This window comes from Mesoplodon densirostris, chromosome 11 (assembly GCF_025265405.1).
Source record: "Mesoplodon densirostris isolate mMesDen1 chromosome 11, mMesDen1 primary haplotype, whole genome shotgun sequence".
NCBI classification, from domain to species: Eukaryota; Metazoa; Chordata; class Mammalia; order Artiodactyla; family Ziphiidae; genus Mesoplodon; species Mesoplodon densirostris.
In genome coordinates, this window is record NC_082671.1 from 50,939,391 (window position 1) to 50,960,954 (window position 21,564).

At 38.8% G+C, this 21,564-nt stretch overlaps 1 protein-coding gene across 1 annotated transcript in view; it reads left to right on the forward strand.

Moving 5' to 3' along the window:
- Positions 1–21,564, forward strand: part of LOC132499536 (olfactory receptor 10AD1) — a 67,393-nt gene that overhangs the window by 12,770 nt on the left and 33,059 nt on the right. The window contains 2 exon segments of the mRNA XM_060114195.1: positions 906–1,086; positions 6,345–6,436. Of these exon segments, the coding sequence (XP_059970178.1) occupies positions 906–1,086; positions 6,345–6,436 (273 nt within the window).

The following is a 21,564-nucleotide window of genomic DNA, read 5'->3' on the forward strand; positions in this document are numbered from 1 at the left end:
TAAGATGGTAAACTTTATGTTATGTATATTTTAACACAGTAAAAAACACTTGTTTACATACCTTTGCTGAACTGTGTTCCCTAGGAGAATAGCTTTGGGCAAATTATTTCACCTCTCCAAGCCTAGGTATCCTCAAAATGGGCAGGTTGACTACAGCAGTGAGACCATCAGGAACCCTAACTCGTTACTATTTTTCCTCCTTGGGTCTCATGCTTTGAAAGATTCTGTCTTGTAAGGTACATACCATATTTATTAAGAAACTATTTGTTTTCTATTTCTTATTAATTAAAGACATTTTTGTTTCTGATTAGCATAAGATAAACATGATTGCCACCCTGAGTTGCTATGTCAGTCAAAACCAAAAAACAAGGTTTTATTTAGCCTGCACAGACTTAGATAGCTATGTGATTTCTATGAGAACATTTGAAATATTGAAAATTGTTTATGAATTTCTACAGGTTTGGAGACCACAGGCTTGACATCCCAGAAATATTTGATTTTCAAGGTTATTCTTCCTAATACTATGATTCTCTGAAGGTCTGGCTTCCTATAGGCTTAGTGCTGACATAAGGTTATGGAAACTTGTACTACATCAATTATAATTGGCTTGACCAAGGCTTGAGTCTGCAGGATAATTCTTTTTTTTTTTTTTTTTTTTTTTTTCTTTTTGCGGTATGTGGGCCTCTCACTGCCGTGGCCTCTCCCGTTGCGGAGCACAGGCTCCGGATGCGCAGGCCCAGCGGCCATGGCTCACAGGCCCAGCCGCTCCGCGGCACATGGGATCCTCCCAGACCGGGGCACGAACCCGCATCCCCTGCATCGGCAGGCGGACTCCCAACCACTTGCGCCACCAGGGAGGCCCGATAATTCTTCATAGATATCTCTGTTTCTTTACTTTGGCCCAGAGATGAAATAGGAATGAGAAGTGAAAATGGAGTTCAGAAAAATGAAATTCAGTTTATATCAACACATTGCTTGGGATCTGGAGCCCAGTTCAAAGAGTCAGAGCACAAACTTCAGCCACAAAGCCTGGCTTGCACTGTTGTAATGCTTAAGAGCATAGACTTTGGAGTTGGGCCGACTTGGGTTTGAATCACAGCTCTGTCACTTATTTGCTGTGTGACCTTGGGGAAGTGACTTAACCCCTCTCAATTTCATCTACAAAATGTAGATATTTTGAGGAATAAATAAGGCTAATATTTCTAGAGCGCTCAGTGCTTTATAGACAGTGTTGTTATCATTTAAGAAAGCAAATACAGTAGTCTTTTACCTTAGCTCTTAATATCCTCTTTCTCATTTCAACATGTGGAAATCATAAATTCTCTTCTACTTTGAGACCAGGTTCAAAATATACCTCTTCATGAAGTTGTTCTGATTTCCCTCAATATAATATAACCTTTGCTTCTGCTTAAAATTCAAGCATTTTGTGCCTCATTAGTGTGCTCCTTTTGTCCCTCAGTAGATTATAAGCTCCTTGGCACAAATACTTCCTAGAACCTAACACATTACCTTGCATATAATATAGGGTCAATACATGTATAGTGGAATTTATCACCAGTTACTTTTTTTTTTTTTGGTACGCGGGCCGTCTCACTCGGACGTGCAGGCTCAGCGGCCATGGCTCACGGGCCCAGCCGCAAAAACTTATTCTGGGATTTTGACTTTGATAATTTTGGGGAGAGTCTAAGGAAGCGGACATTCTAGATTTGGTGCTGTCAAAAAGCAGGGACAGGCTTCCCTGGTGGCGCAGTGGTTGAGAGTCCGTCTGCCGATGCAGGGGACACGGGGTCAGGGGACACAGGTTCGTGCCCCGGTCCGGGAAGATCCCACATACCGCGGAGCGGCTGGGCCTGTGAGCCATGGCCGCTGAGCCTGCGCGTCCGGAGCCTGTGCTCCGCAACGGGAGAGACCACAACAGTGAGAGGCCCGCGTACCGCAAAAAAAAAAAAAAAAAAAAAAGCAGGGACAACACTATGATTGGATATCTCAATAAATTTTATCTATAGGGAGAGCAAACTAGAGCAAAGATAAAGCTATAATGGTAAAGAAGAAGCAATCATTCATTTAGGTGACAGGGAAATATTTTGTGGGGTTGTTGAATAATCTTATCTGAAGTGGATGTTCTTGTGACATTGTTTATGTCCAGGGACAACATAGCTTAGCTGTATCAAATCGGTTCCTGGATATTAAGGGTAGTTTTTTTTTCTTTCTCACCACATTTCACTTATAAAAACCTCATTTGATGTTTCTAATTCAGAAATTATAAAAGGTAATTTTGCTTTGCTCTTGTTGTTGAACTCTAAAATTTAGGCTATCACAAATAAGTGTTGGAGGGCTCTCTAACTGGTCTTGGACCTAAGAAAAAATTTTCCTTTTGGGAACTTTCTTCTCCCCTCAAAAGTTTTGCATTTTGAGCAGTATAAGAACTCCTTGATATACATGTAGATAGAAATATTTTATTGCCCTTGATTAATTAACCATGATCATAACATAAAGGTTTTAAAGTTACCTTGGAGTCAGGCCATCTAAGTTTATTTCTCAACTCTGACACTTGCTGGCTTTGTGATTTTTAGAAAGTTGTTTAATTTCTCTGTTCATCAGGTTTCCTTATCTATAAAATAGGTTTAATAATACCTATGAGACATTGTTGGAAGGATTATATAAGATAACTCATGAGCTCTACTAGAAAATAAGCCCAGTGAGAGCAAGAATCTTGTCCAAGTTGTTAACCCCCCTATTCTCACTAGCACAGTGCCTACTAGCACATACCAGGTGCTCAATAAATATTGGTTAAATGATTGAATGTAAAGCACTTATCATGGCCTTATGACCTATTAAGCTTTCAAAACTGTTGGTTATTGTATTTATTGTTATCACTATTATTATTCTCATAAGGATATGAGAATATCCTTTTACCCAATTGAAGTTGCCCATTCATCTCACTCTCTAGAACTGTACCAGCAATGTAGTTATAATACTGTTTGGAACCAGTCATATTACAGCAGCTGTACTTTGCTTATATCTTCTAATTGGGTCTAAACTTTTGATTATGCTCATAAGCTTTCTACCATCAAGTTTAACCTGTCATCACAGTGTTATATAGTGAACTTCAGCAAACCCACTGAAGCCCTTATTCTTACCCCTCTCTATAAAACCATTTCAAAGTCTATGTGGCAGTTTCACTTGGAGCCTGACCCTTACCATACCATAACCCTGAAATATGTGTGAGCCCTGCTCTTACTCCTCTTTACCAGTTGGACTTCCTTAGACTTGTTTCTTGGTTACATTTTCTATTCTCTTCTTATTTATGGTGGAATTACTTGCATAAGCTCAGATGATATCTGCAACTGTGGGATACACTTTTGTCAAAATTTTAAAAGGCCTGAAGTTTGATCATATTCTTCTCAAAGTTCTGTGTTAATTATTAAATAATGGCTCATGGTGAGAGGAAATGATATATTTGGCTTTGAGCATTTTGCATTTGAGTTAATAAAAGGAGACATTCCAGAAGGAAGTGAAAATATGAAAATTAAGCTTCAGTGAAAGTTAAGCATATAGAAACAGTTTTAAATATTTTATCATGAATAGATTAATATCCTATTAGTATATTACACATTTTTCCCTAACCTCATTCCTGAAATCTCACCCAGTCCTTGACCCTATTTGGCAAAGCTCAGAATTGGAATAAAGCCAAGGATTTGGGTAAGGCTCAGTGATAAAAATAAGAGGGCCTGATGCTTGGTAATTAAAAATAACAAAAGCTTTATAAAGCAGTATTAACATGTCACCAGGGTCACTAAATCAGTTTGGAACATGGCAGCACCTGTGCATAAGAGCAACCAGATTTTAAAATGGGTCATGGAGTCTGGGTACTTTTGGAAAATCTTGTTTTCTCTTGTGAACTCTTCTCTGCATAGGGACTATTTTTTGACAATCATTTAGCCAGTCCAGCTAGTCTGGATTAGTACTTGCTGACATGTTGTAGGCTGCTACATTTTTTAAATGTTCCTATTCAAAAGAAATGAATACTAATTAATCACAGTTTGGAAATACTGAAATTAGAAAGAAGGGAAAAAATTTCCCATAGCCCCGCCATTGAAATATACTATTCGTATTTAGGATATTTCCTAAATCTTTTTTTTTCCTTTGGAAAGTTTTTTAAAAAATAGAATCATACTGATGTATAACTATGAATGCTGCTTTCCTTATTAAATGTTATGGCATAATTGTGTTCCTATGTTGCTACTTAGAGCCATAAATAGTGACTTTCAAGTGTTTTTTTTAAAATTAAATAACAGAAGGTTAAATAAGATCAAACTTAAACTACTGTGAATTATTCCTTTTTGCCAGTTATTTAGGTTTTCCAGTTTTTACTATTATAAACATGCTACAATAAATATCCTTTTATATTCCTCTTTGTGTACATGTGCATATAATTCTCTAGGAGAGATTTCAAGAAATGGAATTCCTGGTTGAAAGGTACTTGCATATAATATTTTGGTAGCTACTGTCAAATTGCCATCCAAAAAGCCTGCACCGATTTAAATTAACACCGACAGTGTTTTACTGTTTTAATTTGCATTTTCCTATTGGTGCAGTTGAGCATCTTTTCATGTGTTTAATTATTCATTTTTATTTTTTCTTTTGTGAATTATTGTTCTTATCCTTCCCTAATGTTTTATTGTGTTGTCTATTGTTTTGTTATTGACTTCTACAAGAAACAAAAATGACAGGTGTCGGATAGGAGGAGCTAGCCTGCAACTAGTACCTAGGCCCAGGCGTTCCCTACTTAATATAAACAACTACAGAGAATAACCAACATCAGACAAGGTTATTCTGTGATTCCAATGGAGCAGGACAAAAATACAACTGTTCTGAAATTGTCTGAGCACAGATAAAAACAAGAACACTGTACAAATCACAAAAAATGACCAAACATCCCCTTCTCCCAGGGAACAGGAGGGCCTGCTGCTGCTTTACAATTACAGCTTTAGCTCCATTCGGCTTTTCTCACCTCCTAGATAAAAATTAAGATATCCAGTCAGAGAATTGCCCCCATTTCTGACAGACTCTCCGCAAATGTAACACAAGCCCAAACCACAAAACAATCCCCTCTTAACCCCATCTTACGGAAATGTTCCACCTGTTGCCCATGGTGTGCAGTCTTCCTTGTTGCAGTAAGTATTAGACTCAACTCTGCTTGCCTACTGTTGTGTTTCCTGGTACTTTTGGCTGGTGGGCACAAACATCTGGATGTTGATTGCTCTCATGCATGACACAGATATCTTTTTCCTTGTCTTTCTCTTGTCTCTTAACCTTGTTTATGGTATCTTCTGTTATTGATAAGTTTCTAATTTTATGTTGTCAGTTTTTTAAAATTAATTTTTATTGGAGCATAGTTGCTTTACAATGTTGTGTTAGTTTCTACTGTACAGCAAAATGGATCAGCTATACATATACATATATCCCCTTTTTTTTGGATTTCCTTCCCATTTTGGTCACCACATTGCATTAAGTAGAGTTCCCTGTGCTATACAGTATGTTCTATGTTGTCAGTTTTATCAGTCTTCTCCTTGATGACTTCTTAGTTTTGTGACTTGTTTCCCTGCCTTAGATCATAAAAAGAGTATTAGTATCCTATATTTTCTTTTAATACTTTTACTTTTTTTTAATGTTTAGCTCTTTAATCATCTGGACTTTAATTTTTTTTTGGACTTTAATTTTGTGTACAGATAATGAGGACTGAAGTTCTTTACAAATATAGGTCACTTCAGAACTTAATTCACATCCATCACTTTCTCTGGATGGCTTTCCTTGACTCTCTCCCCCTCCATTTTAACGTTCTGGGTTAGGAGTCTTTGCCTTTTGTTCCCATACCACACATCACAACAATCATCGCTTCTGTCTTAGAATAGTTTGCAGGAGAGCAAGGGCAGCACTTCTATTCATTGTTTTACCTCCGTGTCTAATGTGTTGCCGACATAGGAGTTTAATAAATATTTATCAATTAACTGTCATCTTTACTTCGTCTTCTAGGAACAGGGGCCAGATCTTATTTGATGGGCTTCTACCAGTGTTTGTTGAACTGAGAATGAAAGAAAAGAGAAATTTTTGTCCCTGGGCTATTTATGTTGCCTTGGTAACGGGGCGGGCCTTTCAGGCCTGCAACTGCACTTGTGCATTACAATTGGATAAAAAATTGACTGCTTATCTCATTCTTGTTAACAATTTTCTCCCCACCTACTACACTTAAAACTAAAATTATGCAAGCTGCAAGAATAATTTCCATGAAGATTCGCCAAAGCCCCTTTTGTGGGGCTTTGGCTCCTCCTTCTTGTCTTAAGGCTGAGGGGACGCACGCAGCAGACTTCCGTCCTCAAAGGACGACGGGCATCAAAAAGAGGGACGATGTGGGGTCCCGGGACTACCACAAGAGGTGATGAAAGACTGGGTGCCTGGAGTGGGTGAAAGCCAAAAGCTCCGGTCTTGTTGCTTACCCCTTTCAGGTACTCTGAAGGCTGGGTGCGTCTAACTTGTCAATACTCCAATCGCGGGGTTGGGGGAGGTAGGGGGCGGAGGAGAATCTGGTGCTAATGGTCAGAGCATGCGCGCCCCCTCAAAAGGCTGTTCTGAGACCACAAGCGGAGCGGTGGTTTCTGGGAAATGTAGTCTCAGAGCCTCCTGTGTCCTGAGTCTGATGTGGAGCCTGAGAGGCCGCTAAGCCTCAAGATGCTGTCGTGGTCATTTGCCTCTGAAGGAAAAAGGCTGTTGTGCTCCTTATTAATGAGACATAGAAGAATAAGAAATGGGTAAAAAGATAGCTATAGACAATCTGGAGTAGAATTTGGCAGCCTCCTAAATTTCACCCTCCTGAACAGGCCCTACTCTCCTTCAGTCTCTTGCCTTGGAACTGCAGAATGTTCCAGAATCTGACTAGGACTTTTATTTTGTTCACCCAAGCATTAGGGTGAGGAAGTTGGGGATGTGTTTAGTTTTTGTTTCTCCCCGAGAGTGCCAATTGGAAAGCCCCAAATATGTAAAGATGCTCAGCACAGTGCTTGGCACAAAAAAGCTAGTAGATATTGGTGTTTGTTGAATCTAACATGGTAAAGGCTCTGGGAATAAAAGTATTACCCATTATGGGTTAGGAACTTGGAAGGGAGCAATATATGGTGTGGGTCAGAGGCTCCATGGATCTGCCCTTGTCCATTACTTGACTACTGACAGTAGGTCTTGGCCAGCTCTCTCATTTCACAGAAGAGAAAACAGAGATAAAAGGCCCCACCCAGGGTTCCACCACTGTATAGCAAAAACATTGAAACTAGTACCCAGGGCTCTCCCTCCAATGATTTAGCTCTAAGTGAGCCAATGAAGTATGGAAATCAGCTTCTCACACCTCCGGGGGTGGATAAAGGCCAGGCAGGCAGTGTCAGGGAAAGGTAATGTTAGAATCTGGGTTTTCTGCCTAGACAAATGGAAGCCTCCTGCTCCTAGGGAATATGATGTGTAGCTCGGCTCTACAAAGAGAGCTTACCCTTCCTTTGAGCTTCAGGACAGGACGATTAACTGTTTGAATCCCCAGTGACAAGGAACTTGGGACACATGAAATTGGTAAAGTGGACATATTCAGCTGTATCATACAGTCCGGCCTAAGCTAGATTATCCTTTCCATTTCATGTCTTTTCCTCCTCCTAATGATTCTTATCAATTCTAAACTAACCTCTGAAATGATGGGTTTAGAGGGTTTCATTCTTTCTTTCCTAGATAACTTTAGAAATTGAATTTCTAATTGAGTGATGACCCCCAACATGGAAAACGGAAAGAACAGAGGCCTTGGTCTTAGAAAAGCCTAGATTCAAGTCCCAGCTCTATCATTAAATCTGACATAATCAAGTTACTTCTCTGAGTTTTCTCATCTACTAAATGGGGATACGAATACTTCATAAGGCTGTGGTAGATAGTCTTGAAAAAAAACCTCACAAGTGAGATTTTTATCAGAGTAAAGCACTAACACGTGGTAGAAAGCACATTGGTTTCAAGGGTTTTGAACTTGGCTTCTCTCTGGTCCCCAAATGTCCGTGAATTATAGTTGAAGAACTAGAAAAGCAGGATACACAAATAAAAGCTTTTAGAGGAAATCCTGGGAGAAGATCTTTCTCCCTGAGGGAACAGTGTATAATGGAAATTTGGAATGGTATCACATAGACTGAGATAGTGTTTAATTTCCATATAGCTCCTGTATTCACAGGGCTGCACTTCTGAAGTCTGTATCTCTTTTCACCTGGGAATAAAGGAGGCATAAGGAGGCCAGAGACCTGTACCTATGGAGGCCAAAGACCTGTATGCAGAAAACTATAAGATACTGATGAAAGAAATCAAAGGTGACACAAACAGATGGAGAGATATACCATGTTCTTGAATTGGAAGAATCAATATTGTGAAAATGAATATACTACCCAAAGCAATCTACAGATTCAATGCAATCCCTATCAAATTACCAATGGCAGTTTTCACACAACTAGAACAGAAAATTTTACAATTTGTATGGAAACACAAAAGACCCCAGATAGCCAAAGCAATTTTGAGAAAGAAAAACAGAGCTGGAGGAATCAGACTCCTTAACTTCACACTATATTACAAAGCGACAGTGATCAAGACAGTATGGTACTGGCACAAAAACAGAAATATAGACCAATGGAACAGGATAGAAAGCCCAGAGATAAACACACGCACCTATGGTCAACTAATCTGTGACAAAGGAGGCAAGGATATACAATGGAGAAAAGACAGTATCTTCAATAAGTGGTGCTGGAAAAACTGGACAGCTACATGTAAATGAATGAAATTAGAACACTACCTAACACCATACACAAAAATAAACTCAAAATGGATTAAAGACTAAAATGTAATACCAGACACTATAAAACTCTTAGAGGAAAACATAGGCAGAATACTCTTTGACATAAATCACAGCAAGATCCTTTTTGACCCACCTCCTAGAGTAATGAAAACAAAACCAAAAATAAACTAATGAGACCTAATGAAACTTAAAAGCTTTTGCACAGCAAAGGAAACCATAAACAAGATGAAAAGACAACCCTCAGAATGGGAGAAAATATTTGCAAATGAAGCAATAGACAAAGGATTAATGTACAAAATATACATACAGCCCATGCAGCTCAATATTAAAAAAACAAACAACCCAATCAAAAAATGGGTAGAAGACCAAAATGGACTCTTCTCCAGAGAAGACATACAGATGGCCAAGAGGCACATGAAAAGCTGCTCAACATCACTAATTATTAGAGAAATACAAATCAAAACTACAATTAGGTATCACCTCACACCAGTTAGAATGGCCATCATTAAAAAATCTACAAACAGTGAATGCTGGAGAGGGTGTGGAGAAAAGGGAACCCTCTTGCACTGTTGGTGGGAATGTAAATTGATACAGCCACTATGGAGAACAGTATGGAGGTTCCTTAAAAAACTAAAAATAGAACTACCGTATGACCCAGCAATGGGCATATACCCAGAGAAAACCATAATTCAAAAAGACACATGCACCCCAATGTTCATAGCAGCACTATTTACAATATCCAGGACATGGAAGCAACCTAAATGTCTATCAACAGAGGAATGGATAAAGAAGATGAGGTACATATATACAATGGAATATTACTCCATCATGAAAAGGAAAGAGTGCCATTTGCAGAGACGTGGATAGATGTAGAGACTGTCATACAGAGTGACATAAGACAGAAAGAGAAAAACAAATATCGCTTATATGTGGAATTTAGAAAATGGTACAGATGAACTTATTTGCAAAGCAGAAATAGAGACATAGAAGTAGAGAACAAATGTATGGACACCATGGTGGGAGGGGGGTGGGATGAACTGGGAGATTGGGATTGACATATATACACTGTTGATACTATGTATAAAATAGATAACTAATGAGAACCCACTGTATAGCTCAGGGAGCTCTACTCAGTGCTCTGTGGTGACCTAAATGGGAAGGAAATCCACAAAAGAGAGGATACATTTATATGTATAGCTGGTTCACTGTGCTGTACAGTAGAAACTAACACAACATTATAAAGAAACTATACTCCAATAAAAATTAATTTAAAGGCTTCCCTGGTGGCGCAGTGGTTGAGAGTCCACCTGTCGATGCAGGGGACATGGGTTCGTGCCCCGGTCCGGGAAGATCCCACGTGCCGCGGAGCGGCTGGGCCCGTGAGCCATGGCCGCTGAGCCTGCGCGTCCGGAGCCTGTGCTCGCAATGGGAGAGGCCACAATAGTGAGAGGCCAGCGTACTGAAAAAAAAAAAAATTAATTAAAAAAATAATAATTAAAAAAAGCTGGCTTCCCCCTGGCCTGAAGTTCTCTGAGCTAGATAATGCCTTTAGGGCCAGACATTGGAGCCGGAAGGGTACCCTGCAATGAAACTCAGGAACATTGCCCCCATGGAATCAGAAGTTCAGCCTAAGTGGGAACTCTTTTGGCCCCAATATTTCCTGCCATAGCTTCTTTGAATTAGTTCTGACTCAATTCTGGCAGCTATGCCTTGAGTTCAGTCAGAACCACACCAAGGAACAGAATCTGCCCAAGAATATCTAGTCCTGGGTTCAGTAGCAGCATCCAAAATGTGGTGAAGAATCTGTGACCATGACATAAGAGAAAACTTGCAGAAAGAGCCCTGGAAGCTCACACAGTAGATGAAATGGGGTACTCGTATTAAGGGGGGGTGTGGGGGTAGAAGGGCAGAGTTGGAGGAAAGGAATGGAGCTCATTGCCTCTTTGTTTTCTGTAAGGACACATACAAATACAGTATGTAGAATACTTGTAAATGTTTTTGAGAATTTTCTCCCAGAAAGGAAAACAGTGAACAGAGAGGAAGGAGTTTATGTTTGGACCAGTACCCTTCCTTCATGTTACGAAGATTTATATTTCTTTTGGGCCCCTAATCTTTTGAAAGAAGAGGTTAGTGATCCTTTTCTGAGGCCCATTAGCCCCCAGTATTGATTTGTTTCTTTGCTTGAAGTTATTAAATATTGAAGCACAGCAGAGGTCATGATAGGTATGAATGAAACTAGAGGGCAACACAGTAGAGTAGTGACTGGAAGGTCCTGCTAACTCTCATTACCCTATATCTCAGTAGATCCTAGCTCAAGCTGTAGGCCAGAAGTTTTTGGAAATTTCTTTATTCTCCTTAACAACCCCTGAAAACAGGACTTTATTTTCTGTTTTCCCTTCTCTTATTCTATGCAAAAGTCAGGCCACTTTTTCAAGAAGCCTCAATCCTGAATGCTACAGCAAACAAGGAATGGTGTTCAGGTCACAATCCAGAAATAGGACCAGGGAGTTCTTTTGGTGGAGTTAGCATCACTGAGTTCCCCAGTAGCGAAAACTGTACCATAACCTGAAGAAGAAGAGGAGTCACAACATCTGTATCCCAGATTAGAGGAAGAGGGAAGGCCTAGGTAAGTGAGTGGAAGTTTCAGAAGTTTAAGCCCGATATGGACTCACGGGACAGAGAACTGTTTATGACCTCTATCCTTTGTCCCCACCCAAAACTTTTTAGTCTCACTTTCTGAGAAACATATTCAGATTGGGACCAACCAAACTAACTTTCTAGAATCAATTTTATGGAGAGTGGATCTAGATTTCAAATTAATGATAAAAAAAACATTTCAGTTTTCATTTTCTTAGGGTGGCTAGTAGTATTACCTTTGGGGAGATAGATCCTCTTGTGATGAAAAAAATCAGAATACTGCTTTTTTCTAATTACTTTCTTTTATGGATCATCCACCCTCCTAGTTTCCCTCTCTTCTTACTGACAGTAATACTAGACTGGAATGTGGCATCCCTAGTTTTCTTAGAATCAGGTCCTCAGTTTTTCTCTGTTCTTAATTGAGAAGATGACAGGTTAAGTTAATGATTCCAAAATCAATGCTGGGAAATGGGGACTGCCATGAAATTCGGTGATGAAATTTGACAAAAAGCTTCAGTAGTGAAGCTAAAGGAGATGATTTTCTGATAGTTTAGAGTGTGTGTTTGCTTATATGTGCATGTATTTCTGGAATATGATTTCAGAAAGGTGTTAAAAGAGGAACGATGGTCCTATGTGTACCCATCCTGTGACACTAAGCTTCCAGGTCATGAGTATGCAAACCTTTTCTGTAGAGGGCCAGATAGCAAATATTCTTTACTTTTCTGGCCACTGTCACTGTCACAACTACTCAGCTGTACTAGTAGCAAAAAAAAAAATCCATGGACAAAAAATAAACAAGTGAGTGACACCGAAATATGAATTTCATATAATTTTGTCATAAAATATTCTTCTTTTGATTTTTTTCAGCCACTTAAAATTGTAAAAGCCATTCTTACCTCATAGGTCATACTAAAACAGGTGGCAGGCTGATTTTCCCTAAGGGGTATGGTTTGCCAACCCATATTCTATGTCCATGAGATTTCTCTGTGCATTTTGGGACATAAAGAGGGGAGTGTAAGCTGTGGGCATTTACAACGGGAGAGCAAGCTGGATATTCAGAGTGAATATCCAATTTATATATAGGCCAAAATCAGGTATTATGGCCTCTCTTGGAACCCAGGAATTTTAAATATTACTTTTGATTTTGATTAACATAATACACGCACTAAGTATAAAGAGTTATCAAATAGTACTGAAAGACTTAGTGTAAATATAGTGACTACCCCACTCCTCTTTGCTTCCCCAAGTCTTCCTCCTGAGAAGCAACAACTTCTGACTCCTTTTCTAGCTGTGTCTTCTGGCTTTTATACATCTCCATTTACTTATCTCCAAATTTCTAATCTTGTTCATTCATTTATTTTTGACATTGTCCTTTGACATCCTATTTTGGTAGATAGGAATGGTGGAGAGAGGATTTAGCTTTGGTGTGCTTCCATCCTCTCTGGCTTTTCCTTCCCCATCCTCCCAGTGGAGTTACAGTATAGTTTTTTATTAATCAGTATTCAGTATTTATATGATTATTGTCTGTCCAGATATTTCTATCATATTATTGTAAGGTACTAGGATTACATTCTTATGTCTTTCCCTAAAGTACACGGGGAGGGGGAAGGGTAAGCTGGAACGAAGTGAGAGAGTAGCACTGACATATGTACATGACCAAACGTAAAATAGATGGCTAGTGGGAAGCAGCCACATAGCACAGGGAGATCAGCTCGGTGCTTTGTGACCACCTAGAGGGGTGGATAGGGAGGGTGGGAGGGAGGCGCAAGAGGGAGGAGATATAGGGATATATGTATATGTATAGCTGATTCACTTTGTTATACAGCAGAAACTAACACACCATTGTAAAGAAATTATACTCCAGTAAAGATGTTAAAAAAATAATTGCTTTGTTTTTTTCGCAGTTTTTACATAATTTTTTTTTACCGATTGCTAGTTCTTCTCATATCTTCCAATAATCTCTCACTATAATTTTCCACAAGAGCAATTTTATCAGCTAATATATCAGTTCCAGAGTGTGTGTGTGTGTGTGTGTGTGTGTGAGTCTGTGGGGGATTGAGAGAGAGACAGACACACAGACAGACACTTAAGACTCTTCCAAGAGATTCATTCTGCCCTGCTTGCTTTTTGGTCCTGCTCTGAAACTGTGATCCTGGGACTTCCTTTTACTGCCATCCTAGGAATTCCCTTTGGCTTTCTTCTGATTTGGATTCCCTGTTTCCTGGATCTCATGCCTTTGTGTTTTGGGGGGGGAATACACTTACCAGTAGCTTTGTGAAGATTAAAAAATGGAATAATGACAGGGAATGGGGATGACAGCCCTTAATATGTATTTTTTTGAGTTACACTGCTCTAATCTGGTACATAATTCTCATTTTAGGGTATCTCTTCATCCTTGGGGATTTCTTTCACCTCTCACTTCTGCTGGATCTCCTGTCTTCTGCATCCCATATCTTCCTCTTAGTTTACTCCCTTTTTTTAAAGTAAACTATCCTCTAGTATCTTCTGAGAAAAAGTGCAAAGAAGATAAATGTAAGAACTTGCATGTCAAAAATGTGTTTATTATACCCTCTCATTTGATTGGTAGTTTCACAGGATATAGTGTTTTAGGTTGGAAATACTATTTTTCTTTGGTATTTATCCATTGTTTTCTAGATTCTGGAGTAACTTTTGAGAAGTACAAAACCATTTTTGGTTTATGATTCTTTTTAACTTATTATTTCTCTTTCTATTTTTCCATATTTCTATCTATCTGGAAGCTTATAGAATTTTCTTTGTCCCAGTATACTATAATTTTACAGTGGTGTACTTCAATGTTTTTTTATTTTCTTTATCACAATGAGCATTTTTGGACCCTTCAATCTGAAAATTCATGCAGTGCACGAAACTGTTAGGTTCTAAGAAAAAGAAATTATCATGGTGATGGTTTTCTCCCACGTGGTAGCCTCTTTGGCTCTTTGCCTTACTTCCTGGGAGATATCTTTAACTTTATTTTCCAATTCTATTGAAATTTTCATTTCTGTTACCATATTTAATGCTAAGAGCCCTTTCTTTGTTTTCTAAATATTCCTTTTTATACTTGCTTCATGGATGCATTTCATCTCTCTGGGTGTTGACTTTTGGTTTTCTTCTCTCTGCATATCGTCTGTTTCTTCTAGCTGCTCTTTTTGTTCCTATTAGTTTGATTTGGTCTTTATCTTTCATATTGAAAGCTTTCCTCATTTTCCTAGTAATACTTTGTTGCCTGTTCATATTTACAGTGGAAGACTAAAATATGGATGAAATTCCAAGTTCTTTGGTGGGACTTGTCAACTTTGAGGGTTTTTTTATTGTTTAATTTGGTTGGGTCTTTGGTTAGGAAGCCCTGATGTCAATACATTTAGGCCTTTCCTCTTAGGCTGCTCTGATTCCTCAGAGAAGACTCTTCCAGTCTTCTACCTGGAGGCTTAAGACGTGGCTGTCAGCATCTGTAAGTTAAGGTGGGAAAGAGATCTGGGCCTCTTAACATTTAGGAAGCATATGTTTCTTTAATCCCTCCTATTTTAAGCATAATATTAATGCTTTCAAGTAGACCTAGTGTGTCTGAGACCAAATCACTGCTTCTTCTCTGCAAAACATAAACTCCCAATTTTCTGCTAGGGTGAGTGAGAGATGATCTCACAACAGTGTGCAATGGGGAAAGGGATGAAAGGATTGAAAAGTTTTTAAGGTAGCTTTCAACCAGTTCTTCCTATTTTAGCCTTTACCTCATACCTTTCATTCCCAATTCCAGAGGATTTTGCAGTACACATCAGTTTATTCTCAGTTCCATACCCCTGCCTAGCTACTGGCCTGGAATTTATCTTTCTTAGCTCTGCAAAATCAGATACCACACATCTATCTACCTTCAGTTTCCAAAATATATTGTTGCTGATGTTTTATCTTTTGTTTACTCTGTAGATTTGTGTCTTTTGGAAAAAAAAAAAAACCCCTTTCCTATAGTTTATGCAGGGTTTAGGAGAGAGCAAAATTAGATGTTTGTGTTCAGATTACAGTCTTCTGGCTCCCATAAACTTTGACCTCTCTCATTGGCCCTCAGTTAATTCTCTAACAATATGTAGAATGCCAGTTCAACAAAAGCAAATGGCCAGTTTGCCAAATTGTCAATTCACCAAATCATTTCAACAAATTTACCTCTTTATTTTAACTATATACTACTATTTAAAGCTTTTTAAAAATTATTTGTTACCTAACAGCATTTTAAATAATGTTTTGTTTTCTTTACCCCATCTCTTGCTACTATAGCTAGATTTTGAGGGACAAATAGAGGAAGAGATTAAAGATCATAAAAATAATAGAGTAACAAGAATGTATTCTGGAATATGAAGACTTCTCATGATTTTATTTAAGAATATATTTTTCATGAGTATATTTTAATAATTACTTAAGTAGATTCTACTTATTAGGATAAAAGTATTTGTTGAAAAATTCTTATTAATAGAATATTAATGTTCTATTATTATATAATAATTAACACCAATAAAGTTCTTCTTTGGGCAGAAATCCTTATTTTTTATGTATTTTTAAATTCTTGTTTAAGAATTCTTTCTCAGCAGATTATTTCATAATTGATGCTAGATATAATAAGCTATCTTGAAAGCAAAAAGAAAAGTTCAACCAGAAGCTTATTCATTTGACTTCCTCTATGATGAAGTTTTTATGAATCCTACTATAGAGAATTTTGTTCCCTATACATGTAAAACGAAATTCAGACTCCTTCCCTGACCTACACTCCCTGCATGAACAGTCCTCTGGACACCTGTGCCACTCCTCTCCACTTTGCTCACCCTGCTCCAGTCACACTAGTCTTTCTTATTTCCATCTTAACACTCGGCACTTTCTGTTCTTTCTGCCTGTAACCCTCTGTTCCAAAATCTTCATACTTGCTCCTTCATATCATTCTTTTCTCAGGTCATTCCTTGAACACCCAATATAAAGTAGTATATCATTTACTATTATCTGAATAATATCCTGTTTATTTACTTATTGATTTGGTAGTTAACTTCCCCTTCCTCTAGAATCTACAATCCATAAGAGCAAGGGACTTGTCTGCCTTCTTCACTGCTATATCTCCTGCATCGAGTGTCTGGAGCATAGTAGATGCTCGATAAATATGAGGCTGAATCTCAAATGTTTAAAGTTCTAGAATACAGTGGTCTAGAAGCCCCCTGATACATGGATAAAGGAGGAACCCATATGACACACACATATAACAGTGTGTGAAGACTTAAGTGTATCTTTCTTCCAGAAAGAATGGAGGAGCAAAATTTCTCAATCAGAACTATGAGGGACTCAAGCAGGAGACCTGCTGAAATATTGTTTCACTGGATAATGATTTGTGCTGGCTTTTTTCCATTAAGCAAGAGCTGACTTTAATTTTATAAGCAGAGTGAATGGCCCATAACTGGAAAAGGAATTACAAGAAGTTACTGGAAATAATTGAGCAGTGATTTATCATTAAGAGGAAGTCTATGCCAGTAGGAAGTCTCTGCCCCTTCTGCTCACTTCTGTCTTTCCTTAAAAAAACTTCTTACCTTCTATTTGGCTTTCACCTCTTTTGCTTGTTACCTACTCTTTTCCTTTTAACTAGACCCCTTTCCATCACTTACACAATAACTTCTTGGGTTATAAAGAGAGATTTGGTTTCTCTGTTAGACAGTGCAGGAGTCAGGAAATACTACCACATTCCTCAAGTATTAAATCTCAAATTTACCTATCTTTGTGCATTTAAAAAATTTCTATAGATTTTTGCCTTTCTACTATTTGAAGAAAACATCCAGCTAAGGAAAGAAAAAGTGAGGAATTTTTAAATGGGATACTATCAAGATTATGGGCAGACTTCATGTGGGGGAATGAATGGTAAATCTTACAGGATAGTACTAGACTGGCACTTTATCTAATATTGTTCTTCTTCTGAAATTTCATTGGGCCTATTCATGACTGACCTTATCCTAGACTTAGAAATAAGAAGTGACAGAATGGGAATCGTTAATTAGTTGAGTCAGTGTCTAAAAATTCCTAGTATAGGACTTTCTGGTAAATTATGAGTTAGCAGGTATTGCTTAGGCTCAAGCCTTAAATGAAGGCTTTCTGTTTTCTCTGATCCCCAGCTCTAAATTTTGGGACCTATGCTCCCAGATGTGCTTGCAAAGAGAAAAAAAGACTGGCTCCCCAAGAGGAGCCCTAAGTCCACTTATGCATTTAGCTCTATGTGGAAGAGAAATGTTAATAAGGGTAGCTGGCCTGCCCCCTAGGGACTAAGGTCAGCGGAGTCAAGAAGGCAAGAAGGTGCTTGGGGACTTTAGAGCTTATATAATTTCCACGGTTTCTAAAGCTTCATGCATAAACATGAAACAGGCTGTTTTTTCACTGGTGATGCATACTTGCAATAACAGCATCCATTTAATGGACCAGTGGAATATATTGTGGAAGGAAAAGGTGATCAAGATCCCTGCAAACTAAATTATGAAGTAGGGCTGGATAGTTGGTATATCTCTGAGGTAGGACAGTGAAGGTGTATTGCTTGCCTTGTTAACTGAAAGCAAACTGTTTCTTGTGGTCTTAACTAACAGGTATCAAGAAAAAAGCATTTGGTTAAGCATTGAAACCACATCTGGTACAGAAGCTGCAATTGGAGTCACCACCTGATAAGCTTATGATAATCCACTCTCATTCTCCAAGATCCATCTGCCTTCTGCACAGGCCACATAGGAGAGTTGAATGGGGATGTAGTGGGACTCACCACTCCTGCATCCCTCAAGTCCTTGATGGTGGTACTAATCTTTGCAATCCCTTCAGCAGTATGGTAGTGCTTTTGGTTTATGATTTTCCTAGGTAGAGGCAGTTCTAGTGGCTTCGACTTTGCCTTTCCCACCATAATAGCCCTCACTCCGCAAGTCAGAGAACTAATGTGGGGATTCTGCCAAGCGTAGATTCTTATTTTTTAGTAATCTTTTATTTATTTGTTTTTATATTTATTTTTGGCTGTGTTGGGTCTTCGTTTCTGTGCGAGGGCTTTTTCTAGTTGCTGCAAGCGGGGGCCACTCTTCATCGCGGTGTGCGGGCCTCTTCACTATCGCGGCCTCTCGTGTTGCGGAGCGCAGGCTCCAGACGCGCAGGCTCAGTAGTTGTGGCTCACGGGTCTAGTTGCTCCGCGGCATGTGGGATCTTCCCAGACCAGGGCTCGAAACCGTTGTCCCCTGCATTGGCAGGCAGATTCTCAACCACTGCGCCACGAGGGAAGCCCTAAGCGTGTATTCTTGAAATGGAGAAATAACCACACAATAGGTTTGGTGACCCACTGTGCCCTCTCTGAGATGGATCTGACCTAAAACTTCATTGATCACCTAACCTCTATAAGCCTGTATTCTGCCTGGTGGACCACAGTGACATTTTGGGTTTCCTGGAATTTGTATCAGTTCAGAGTCAGTGTCCAGTAGTCCGTGAAAGGTTTGATTATTTCATTTTCTTCAGTGCGCAGTAACTCTGATAAAAGGCCATAAGTCCCTTTGGGGAAGGCCAGGAGAAAGATTAACAGTATCAATTTTATATATCTCAAGAGGTTTATTATGAGGAACTGGCTTGTATGATTATAAAGGCTAAGAAATCCCACAGTCTGCCATCTGCAAGCTGGAGACCCAGCAAAGCTGGTGGTATAGTTCTAGTGCAAGTCCAAGGGCCTGAGAACTGGGTCACCAATGATGTTAAGTCCCAGTATAAGGGCAGGAGAAGACCAATGCCAAAACTCAAGCAGTCAGAGAGCACAAATTCTCCTTTCCTCTGCCTTTTTATTCTTTTCAGGCCCTCAACAGATTGAATGATGCCCACCCACATTGGAAAACACAATCTGCTTTACTCAGCATACTTATTCCAATGCTAATCTCTTCTGGAAATACCCTCACTGACACACCTAGAAATAACATTTAACCAAATATCTGGGCATCCTGTGGCCTAGTCAAATTGACACATAAAATTAACCATCATACTTCCATTGCCCCCTGTTCCCCTACTAGCTCAGGTTACCGCAGCAAGCCTCTTACAATCAGACATTTCAAGGCAAAATGTAGGCACACATCTTTAGGAACATGTAAATATGACAAGATCCCTACAAAATTTGAAGGCAGCTCATCAATTCCACCATTCTGTGAGCATCCAATCAGGGATTTATACACCTGCTTCCCTTTTCTAAATACAGCCCCCCAAACTAACTGGAGGTTTTCTTGGGACCTCCCTCCTCACTTGTCTGGGGTGGTGGTGGAGGAAGCTGCCCTGTCCTCTGTGAGAAAGAAGAAGCTGCTTAGGGTGAGAGTAGCTGGAGGAGGAACTAGAGCAAGCAACCCCAGGCCTGGGCATATACCCTGAGAAAACCATAATTCAAAAAGAGTCATGTACCAAAATGTTCATTGCAGCTCTATTTACAATATCCAGAACATGGAAGCAACCTAAGTGTCCATCAACAGATGAATGGATAAAGAAGATGTGGCACATATATACAATGGAATATTACTCAGCCATAAAAAGAAACGAAATTGAGTTATTTGTAGTGAGGTGGATGGACTGAGAGTCTGTCATAAAGAGTGAAGTCAGAAAGAGAAAAACAAATACCGTATGCTAACACATATATATGGAATCTAAAAAAAAAAAAAAAAAGGTCATGAAGAACCTAGGGGCAAGATGGGAATAAAGACACAGACCTACTAGAGAATGGACTTGAGGATACGGGGAGGGGGAAGGGTAAGCTGGGCCAAAGTGAGAGAGTGGCATGGATATATATACACTACCAAACGTAAAATCGATAGCTAGTGGGAAGCAGCCACATAGCACAGGGAGATCAGCACCGTGCTTTGTGACCACCTAGAGGGGTGGGAGAGGGAGGTTGGGAGGGAGGGAGATGCAAGATGGAAGAGATATGGGGACATATGTATATGTATAACTGATTCACTTTGTTATAAAGCAGAAACTAACACACCATTGTAAAGCAATTATACTCCAATAAAGATGTTTAAAAAATAAAATAAAATAAAATGGTGCCCCATTGAATCTCGAATAAAATGGATGCTAAATGAAATTTTAATGGGCATGTGCAGCAGTTTTTGTATTCTAATAAAAACCATTATTGATTTTCAAAAGTGGAAAAAAATACACAAGGATCTCTCTCCTCTCCTATTCAGATGCCTTGCTCTAGATCATGTTAAAAAATTTTTATTAATTTCTGAATTTTTGTTCTGATTTTGCAAGGCATTGTTGGATATTAAAAAACAGACCCTCTTTCACTTTTAGGAATTTATCATACAGAAATAGTTGTTTGTTTAACTGTGTCAATGATATGTGTTCAAGATGTTCATTTACTTGTAACAGTGAAAGTTTAGAATACTAATTAACCAACAATAGGAGAATGGTTCATAGGAGAATGGTTCAATAAATTATGATTCATCTGTGGAGGCAGTACATGGAACAGTGGTTAAAAGCATGGGCTCTGGAGCTAGAAAGTCTGTCTTCAGATTTTTGCTCTACTGTTTACTAGATGTGTGACTAAACCTCAATTTCCATATCTATAAAATAGAGATACACTAATCCCTACCTAATATAGTTATTGTGTGACTTTGAATACATTTTTTCTCTCTGCTTGATCTCATTTTTTCACCAGTAAAATAAAAGTAGTAATATCTACCTGGAAAGAAAATAATGACTGTGTAAGTTGCCTAGTTTAATGTCTGACATAAATAAGAACAACAACAACAGTAATAATAATATCTCACATTTATTGCACCCTTGTAATATGTGAGTCATTGTTTACATACATTGATGGATTTAATCTTCACGAGAGATATATGACATAGGTATTATTATTACTTCCATTTTGCAGATAAGAAAACTGAAGTAAGAGAGGTTAAATTACTCAATAATTACATTACTGAGGAGCAATGTGAAACACGGTGTATAGTGTTCATTCTGGGTGTACTTACCTACCGGCTCTTTCTGGCAAGCAGTAACTCGACTTTAGATGCAGTCTGGAAAATGGACAGTTT